Genomic DNA, 10,000 nt, shown 5'->3' with positions numbered 1-10,000 from the left:
TATGGCATAAGTTTCTTTTAAGATCCTCTCCAGATTATGTTGAAACTTTTAAATGCTAACCAAGTTTGCTGATGTGTATTTTAACCTTCTTGGGACACATGGGCCGATTGATCAGCCCAACCTGAAAGGACTTTGATAAAACAAATACTGTGCATGGTTGGTTTTGAAGTGTAATAGCCAATCAGAGATCATCTTTCAGTGTATTCTTTTTTGTTTTTCACAGAAACATTTATTCTTATTAGTTTATTTAGTTGCTTTATGCCAAAAGTAAAACTTAATCATTTGATAAACTGAGATTGATGCAATTAGCAACACACTACGTACCAGAGCCAAGACAATGAGAGAGAGAGAGAGAGAGAGAGAGAGAGAGAGGGGGGTTTTTGTAATAAAGTTACTGATTTAAACACCCTTAAAGATGAAGCTTTGCATATTATTTTCCCAGAGCTAAATTCAAACCCAGATGTAGTTCATGATGTTGAAGATCTATCCTTAATTATGATCCAAATATACCAAATGTTTTCATAATATAAAATGGTGATTATTTTTTTTTAAAACACTATGGTGATGTAAGTAATATGACTAGCAAAGCACTCTTATGTAATTGTATCTCATTTACAGTGTTTAGTTTTTTGAAATACTATGTAAATGCTATGATTGCCATAGTACTCTGATACAATTGTATCATTTACACATGCAGCTGTGGCTTATAGTTGCTGCTATGACTCTGTGATTATGAAGTTTGTTTCTGAATCACGTGGTTTTATGTTCAGTTCTACTGCGTGGCATCTTAGGCAAGTGTCTTTTACTGTAGCTTTGGGTCAACTAAAGACTTGTGAGGAGATTTGGAAGTCTGGTGTGTTTGAGTTTGTATCTCATTGCCTTGACATCTTGTAATATTTGTCAACAAGCTTCATCATCAGTCATCATCGTTTAATGTCATTTTCCGCGCTAGCACAGGTTGGACGGTTCGACCGGGGTCTGGGAAGCCAGGAGGCTGCACCAGGCTCCAGTCTGATCTGGCAGTGTTTCTACAGCTGGATGCCCTTCCTAACGCCAACCACTCCATGAGTGTAGTCATATATATTCACTTTTAATCATCTGTGAAACCATGTTCAGCCATGAGGTAGTATATGGATTGGCTACAGGAAGGGCATCCAGCCTTAGAAAATCTGCTTCAATGAATTTTGTCAGGCCCCTTAAAGCATGGAAAAGTGTGTGTTGAAATGTGTTTTGATTTTTACATTTTAACCCTTTCGATACCAACCTGCCTGAGACTGCCCCAAGTTCTATGACATAAACTTACTGTTTTAAAGTGGTTTAAATTATAATCTTCCATCATAATTTCATGCTAATTAATGTTCCAGTTTGATAATGAGAAAGTTATTTTACTAAATTCTTCATTATTTTAAAAATTGATTGAAACAAAGGCAGCATATGTTAACAGAAAATATGTTAACGAAAGGGTTAAACACTGTATATTTGATATGACTGCCAAAATACTTTTATACAGTTGTATCATTTTAGCTTTTATGGGATTGGAATTTTGCAGCCATTATAAGCAAAGATATATTTTCTTTTGGCATGTAAATAGCACCATCCGATTGTGGCCGTAGCCAGCCTCGCCTGGCCCCCGTGCCGGTGGCACATAAAAAGCACCATCCAATCGTGGCCATTGCCAGTCTCGCCTAGTCCCCGTGCTGGCGGCACGTAAAAAGCACCATCCGACCGTGGCCGTTTGCCAGCCCCGTCTAGCAACTGTGCCGGTGGCACGTAAAAAGCACCCACTACACTCATGGAGTGGTTGGCATTAGGAAGGGCATCCAGCTGTGGGCCTGGTGCAGCCTTCTGGCTTCCCAGACCCCAGTTGAACCGTCCAACCCATGCTAGCATGGAAAGCGGACGCTAAATGATGATGATGATGATGATAATTTGTCAACAAGCTTCAGTCATATATATTCACTTGCAAAAAACAAAACACTTACCATTTTAAATTATCATAAACATACAAGAAATAGTAACAAACTACATATAGCATGAAGTACAGTGTAATAGGTTACTTTTAGTTATTAAAAGATTAAGCTAGCATTAACCAAGAAAACATTGATTAATTCTATCTTAATCTTTTAATATCTAAAATTCAGACACACTGTTGAATGTGGTCTCCTGTACAAGGGCAAGAGAAGGAGTGCTGCTTATTACTTCTTATCAACCTTGCCATGTTTGTTATATTTATTCACCTTTGGCTTAAAAATAGCTACATAAGTTACATGACATTCTATAAAACATTTCCTGGCCTTGATTATTGTACTGACTGTTTCAGTGTGTGATGTGAGCAAGTTTATTTTCTTTCTGTTCTCCCTTTTGTGTTATTTGTTCTTTTGTTCTGTTCACACTTGGACTCCTACTAACATTACTACTCCTTGTAAATGTTGTTTTGTGTTGTCAATCCCTCCTACTAAAAACACAAAAGAAATTCAAAACAAAGCTCATATTTAGCTTCTGTGCTAATATAAATAAATGTTGTCTTTAGTTAGCCTCCTCCTAGCCCAGTATTTTCTGCTTTAAGAACCTCATCTTATTTAAGATTATTTAAAATAAATTTATCATTTAAATTTTTTATGTCATGTTTTTTTTTAAATGTTTGTGAAATCACAAAATATAAAGAAAAAAAACAATTTATGTAACAAAATTAAAATCTGTCATCTTGATATTTTTGTATTTTTCCCTTAAAGTTGCATTTCCTTAGATTATTAAATCAATCATATTTAATTTGTGTTTCATTTTCTATCCATAAATTTCTTTTTGCAGAGTTCAGTTTTCATCAGCTCTTCAAGTTTACAGGGTGCTTGTTATACACATCGAAAAATCTGCCACATTCTACTTTCAGCTTATGAAAGTTTACAAGAAACCTTTGTAAGCTATAGTAAGTTAATGTCAAACCTACCTACTGTTGGTAAGTATTTTAACTAAGTATATCAGACCAATGTATAAAAAGAGCAATGTTTTATTATTTCTTTCTATGATATTTTTGAGACCTAGAAGAGGGTACTGGGATTGTTTAATGCAAGATTTATGTATTTATACCTTTCATTACTATATTTCTCTTGAAATATACTGCCATTGATTCATTCGATTTTGAAATTAATTAAAACCTTTGTAAGATAACTTTGTTGTTATTTAGCTGGTGTATGGAAAATAAATCAACTTGAAATTATGATGGGAGTTTTACATTTAAATCGCTTTAAAACAAAGTGTTTGTATCATAGAATCTGAAGCAATCTCAGACAGGCTGGCATCCATAGCAATGCAGTGTTAGCATGCCGGGTAAAATTCTTAGTGGCATTTCATCCATCTTTATGTTCTGAGTTCAAATTCCACTGAGGTTGACTTAACTTTTCAACTTTACAGGATTGATAAAATAAATACCAGTTGGGAACTGAAGGCCAATGTAATCGACTTATCCCCTCTCTTGAAATTTCTGGCCTTGTACCAAAATTTGAAACCAATGTTTTAAAGACAAGGCAAATTACCTGACTGTCTTCACCTTATAGAGAAATAGATATAATATGGTTCTTCACTTGTTATATAATCCTTGCTTCAGCTTTTCAGAACCAACAAAATATGCCAATGTAGAAAATATGGATAATAAAAATATGATTTATTGCCATATTTGTCATTGGTATTGTTTTCTATGTTTGCATGGGCTGAAAAGATCTACAGTATGGCACTTCACTATTCTTTTTGTCCTCAGGACATATATAATAAAAAGTATACACTAACAAGTGTTTAGTCAGGTATTCTAATGTTTCTGCCCCTTAATAACTGTATTTAATAATACTCATAAATAAGCTGACGTGAAATGTGATTTTACTGGAAATGATTAATGACGTTGTTATTTTCTTATTTTTATTTTTATTCTTTTTTTTTTTCCCAGAGCGGAAAGATTGTCATACCAAACTAGAAGAATTAATGAAAGTTTTACAGGTAAGTAAACAAACATTTGCCTGAAAGTTCTTTTCAAGTTTTCTTACATACTTTTTCTTTCCTGAATGTTCAGTCTATCTGTTGTTAAACAGACAAGTTTCTTTGTAGCTCCTTTTTTTTTTATAATACGATAAATTAGAATATTAAAAGAAAAGAGTATCTCTTCTCTTTTTTTTTTTTTTTTTGATATCATAAATGTAGATTTGTAACTTAACCCTTTCGTTACTGTATTTATTTTGAGGTGCTCTGTGTTTCTTTCAATTATCTTAAATATAACAAAGAATTTAGTAAAATAACTTTGTTATCATTAAGCTAGTGTTAGGAATATAAATTGCGACTAAGGTTTGGTGGTATATTTTAATGAAAAACTTATGAAAACAAGACATTTATACTACAGAGCCAGAGCCGGTTTTGGCCGGGTTGGTAACGAAAGGGTTAAAAAGCTCCAGCATATTTTTGTCAAGTGGGGTGAAGATTTTCAATTAGTGTTTGACCTTAAGTGTCAAACAAGAATTACTTTCTGGCAAGATGCTGGAGAGGAAAGTATTAAAGACATTCTGATTTTAATCTATGGAAATTGAATTTTAATTTTTTATGTCCCATCAATGTTTTATAAATTGATAAAATAAAGCTGGTTAGTATTTTTAGCATCAAATAAACTGAAATAGACTTAGAGTTTTTATATGTTATGTAATTTGGTAGGCTTAGTGTTTTTATATATGATGTAATTTGAAACAACAAGCCAGTGTTTTGACCCTTTTGTTACCATATTTCTACCTTTCTCTGCAATTAATTTTGAAAATAATGAAGAATTTTGTAAAATTACTGTCCTTATGAAGCTACTGTCTAAGTAAATTTCAAACAGTAATGAGAAAAATTTGATTGCTATTTCTAGCAGGTTGAGCACTCGCATTGAAACTGCTTATTGGGAGTGATGTAAGACAGAAAATCTTACAATACACCTTTTAGTAATGAACTTTTAGTGTTGAATCATGACTCTAGTGTTATAACTGTAAGTTTCTCTAGTTTTAAAATCGCTCTATAAAGACTACAAGTAAGTTCACCACCATCAGTTCATTGCAGGAGAGTTCTCCACCATCTATTCACCCTGAAGAAAGTTTACTGTGAGAAAAGTAGTAGTAGTAGTAGCAGTAGCAGCAGCAGCAGTAGTAGTAGTTGTAGTAGTAGTAATATGATTATTCTCTTTTTGTGAACTTATCTCTCTCTAAAATTTCCTTGCAATGAACATTCCTTATGGTGAACTTTCCCTGCAGTGAATTGATGATGGTGAACTTTCCAGACATTTTCTATAAGTCCCTGTGGTGTGAAGATATTTCTCCAGAACATTTCTTTAACCCTTTAGCAATTAAACCAGCCATATGTGGCCAAAATATTCTGCCTATTTTAAGTTCAAACTGGCCAGATCCAGGCCCTCACATGCCATTGTGATGTCATTGTAAAATAAACAATCACTTCATTGAAATCTTGAAGTTATAAGATAATGTAGGAGCAATTCAAAACAATGTGAATATATAAACATTACATTTGATAGAGTAATATGAAAATTAAGGGGTTAATTTTGATCTAGGAAACTAATTAGTATGGGTGTGATATGTTTCATTTTGCTATCAAAAAATATTCATTTTGTATATTCAAGCTGTATTTCTCTGATAGATTGATTCAAGAAATATGTATTTTATAAAACTGGGAATTCCTAAAAATATTTTCCTTTTTTCTTCTTTTTATATTTTCAAGATATTTTGATGTTTTATGGCGAAACTAGAGTAATGGAGTTGCTATTATTTTATTATTAACTTCTCTTATTCCTACATGATTTTATTAGATAAAGAAATAAAACCCTTGAAATGCAGATAGACATAGGAGTAATAAGTGTAAACTATGCTATATACATGTCTGTATGTGTTTGTGTGTGTGTATAAACTTTATAGTGGTGTAGAAATTTCATGTATTAATAAAAGAAGTTGATGATCAGGTTTTGGATAAATATTTATTGAGCACTTTTATCCCCTTGAGGTATTCATCATGATGAATCCCTGAAGGAGGTGGAAGGGCTCCGCAAATGATATTACCTTTTTTTTTATTAATATATAAAATCTGTACACCACTACAGAATTTACACACGCCCTCTCTCTCTCCCTTTCTCTCTCTCTCTCTCTTTCTCTCTCTCCATCTCTCCCTCACCCCATAGGTTTCTCATTTCTTGATTAGGATTTGCTTAAACTGAAATATTGGATGAAATTGCCTTTACTTTTCATTATGAATATGATTGCGCTTTCTTTTTTTATCATAATTACCAATAACGCCTGCATTTTTTTAATTAACAACTAATAGATCACTTGGAAAATCTTTACGGCTTGAATGGATAATAGGAATGTTTACACTTAAACTGTTAAGATTAAAAAAAAAGACACAATACATTAAAATAAATTTACCTACTCTCAGTTCTCTTTTTCTATTTGTTTCTCTTGTCCTCTGGCAGTTCCTAAGCCTGTACATCTATTACTTGTTTATTCATTATTCTGTGCCATGATCTTCGTTTCATCAGATTTTGAATAACATTCACCCATCACTCATCTTTAGCCACTTCTTAAGATGTCTCACTCCCATCTCATCTTTTGCTGCCTGTTCTCATCATCATCATCATTACAATCATCATTTAATGTCTGTTGTCCATGCTGGCATGGGTTGGGCGGTTTGACCAGAGCTGGTAAGTTGAGGGCTGCACCGACTCCAGTCTGATTTAGCATGGTTTCTATGGCTGGGTGCCCTTCCTAACACCAACCACTCTGAGAGTGTAATTGGTGCTTTTATGTGCCAGTTGCATGATACCAGTATCTGCCATGACTACAATTTCACTTGGCTTTATGGGTCTTCTACTCAAGTATGACATATTGCCAAAGGTCTCAGTCATTTGTCATTGCTTCCGTGAGGCCCAGCACTCAAAAGATGCTTTTTATGTGCCATTGGCATAGGTGTTCTGTTTGTATTAACTTAGCGTAAACCTCACTCATACATTTTAAAGCATAAGGTATTTTTTCTTATACAAACTACTTGACTGCAAAATTTGGTTATAAATTAGTCCTTTTAATACAAACTTGCTTGAAACAGCTCCAAGTTCTATAATGCAAATTCTCCACTTTTGCAATTAAACCAGCCAAAATATTCTACCAAGCCTATGTTTAAATTGACCAGATTCAGCCTCTCACATCTTACAATGTCGTTCTAAAAGTAAACTTTAACAAGATTGAAATCTTAAAGCTCAAAGATAATGCATGATGAATTCAGAATATTGTGACTCAATAAGCTTTATATTTCACAAAATAATCTGAATGCTACAGGATTAAAGTAATCTAAATTACAACCTTCCTTTAAGTTCCTGTTAATTTATTTTCTAGACATTAGCTAAATAATGGCGAATTCATTTTAATAAATTTTTCATTGTTTTCAAAATTTTTTGAAAAAAGCAGCAGTGTATTTCAACAGGAATATGGTAACAAAAGGGTTAAGACAAAATTTGTTTTGTTATGGTTATCTCTGCAGATTGTCTATAGAAATTATAGCCAGTACGGATTTTTGTTATGATGTTTCATATCTTAGACGCCTAATATAAACAACCATAAGATCAAAGATGAGAAATGGATAATGGATGTAGCACAGCTAACACAGCAGAACACAGTATTGACTTATAAAAGTATTTAATATATTTTGTAATATAGTATGGTTGCATAACAAAATCTGGTGACCCTACAGGTGGTCATTAAGACTTGTGGCAAGATTTCAGATTGTGATGTCCAAGCATTTGGACATATTAACCACAAAGCTTTTATGATTCCAAGTAAAAGACTTTCAGATGGACCAGTTTTGTAAAGCAGTGTTTATTGAACAAATAATCCCAAATTGAGCAACTTTTTGTATTAAATGATGGTTTATATCTATTAATTATTTGTTTACAGAAATTTGATAATGAGGAAGATCTTCTGGAACGGGCAAGTACCCATGTAACACAACTGTGTGCTGAGAATGTCATTCTATGGAACCAGTTCTTGGATACTATCAATTTAGATTCCTTTGTTATGTATCAGCTTGCTTCTGATCACCATCAGCAACGGGTAGGAACTTCAAACATTATGCAGTGATTTTTCTTGGTTCTGTTGTTCTTTATTTATTTTTAAAATTCCAATGATGTTTCAGCAAGTAGTCTATGTTGAAACATCACTGGTCAGTTTTTCCCCAAAAATTTGCTTTACTTTTGATGCTTTTTGACCATTGGAATTGTTACCATTTTTTTTCTTTTAACTGTATCTGGGCTTCTACAGAATTTCTTCCTGTTTAAATCATGCCCATTCCAAAAAGTTTTAGAATGGCCAGTACAGATTTAAAGAGGGAAATGGTTGTTGAAGGAAATGTGTTTGTCTCCCCTCCTACCTTGTGCAGGGATTAATACTGTAATAGTTCTTTTGCGTATTCTGTAGTAAGTGGGCAATTTGAGGCGAGAGTTACTCCCATTCAAAGTAGTCAAGAAAGCAACAATAATAACATCCTTCATTCATGTCACTGGCATGTTACATGAATGAAAGATGAATTCAAAAGAAAAGAAGATGCAGTTAAAAATTATGACAACAATATTCACCCTGGGGTTGTGCCACTCCTAGCAGAAGAAACCTTGTGTATTATAAGAAAGACCTATCCTCTGTTAGTTCATTGGTCATATAGTCTGCAGCTGTGTTTATTCACTGTATCTCTTTCTCCCTCCATTGTGTTCATTAGATTTCATTGTTTGGTTACTCAGTAGGCAGAAATTATAGGACATCAGTATAAATGTCTCAGTATTTAGTAAAATTTGTGAAAAAAGATGATATTCTCTGAGGATCAGCGAGTCTTGATGTTTCTGGCAGGACTTTTCTTGAAAAAAATGCAAGTGTCTTGGAAGGCTGTGAATGGCATAGTTAAAATGGAGGATCATAGAACTGTGGTGGCAGGGAGAGAGGAGACTCTAGAATCCATGAAAACTAGTGATAATCTGTGCCAGTGTAAAACAAGTCATAACATTTGTAAAAGAAGCTGGGAATGAGAAATGTTTCGAAAGGCTTTCCACACATGTCTCATATCTTGAAAGAAGAGTCCTGTCTGAAACATTGGAGCTTAACTCACCTATCCTTACTGAAAACAAATTTATCTTATTCTACAAATTATATTCGATGATATTTGTCAGTGGAGATAACCACTAGTTTCTTCAGCTTCTAATTATTTTTCCTTATGCTGTTTACGTCCACATCTATATATTCTATGCACCCCTCTACCAAGTTAATTTAACTTTACATCCATCATGGAAAGGTATGTACTGTTATCAATTCAGTTAATTACCAGTTGTCAATTGGGTATGTGCAAATGCAAGAAATACCTATCTGTTTATCCATTCATCCAGCCCTGCTCTTAAGTGTTAAGCTAATACAATATTTGTGGAAACTTGTTTCTCCAATGTTGTCTTCTTTCAATTTTGTTTTCATTGCCATGATAGATCGTTAGCTCCTACACGCATTTTTTTTCTCTCCTTTTTTTCTCTCCTTGTTTTTTTCTGTGTATCTTTCTGTCGAAGAGCGTAGGCTCGAAACGTAAGAGACTTTTTCTATTCCTGAGCGCTATACTAATACATTTGTTTGTTTGTACTCCACCTGCCTTTGTCTTTTGTTTATTTTCATAAACTTTCCCTTATATATATATATATATATATATATATATATATATATATTTATATATTTATTAATATTCAGTAGAAGTAATAGAGGGACTAAAGGTCCAAGAGTTTCGTGCATTGACACAAAATTTATCAAATATATAATCTCACTTTTTTTCTCTTTCTCTTCATTTTCTTTCTTTCATCTCTTTCTGTCAAAGAGCATAGGCTTAAAACATCAAAAAATTTTCCATTTTCCCTGAGCATCAAACTAATACACCTACTTGTTGTTCCTTCACCTGTCTCTGTATTTTGTTTTCT

At 33.4% G+C, this 10,000-nt stretch overlaps 1 protein-coding gene across 12 annotated transcripts in view; it reads left to right on the top strand.

Annotated features, from left to right (window-relative positions):
• The window catches only part of LOC115213792 (protein FAM135A), a 299,236-nt gene that overhangs the window by 218,258 nt on the left and 70,978 nt on the right, over positions 1-10,000 (top strand). For all 12 annotated transcript variants that reach the window (XM_036504971.1, XM_036504966.1, XM_036504965.1 and 9 more), the window contains 3 exons: positions 2,809-2,953; positions 3,935-3,984; positions 7,959-8,114. In XM_036504971.1, coding sequence (XP_036360864.1) covers positions 2,809-2,953; positions 3,935-3,984; positions 7,959-8,114 — 351 coding nt within the window. The remainder of the gene's footprint in view (positions 1-2,808; positions 2,954-3,934; positions 3,985-7,958; positions 8,115-10,000) is intronic.

This window comes from Octopus sinensis, linkage group LG7 (genome assembly GCF_006345805.1).
Source record: "Octopus sinensis linkage group LG7, ASM634580v1, whole genome shotgun sequence".
Taxonomy (NCBI): domain Eukaryota; kingdom Metazoa; phylum Mollusca; class Cephalopoda; order Octopoda; family Octopodidae; genus Octopus; species Octopus sinensis.
This window is presented reverse-complemented; position numbering and strand designations above follow the sequence as displayed.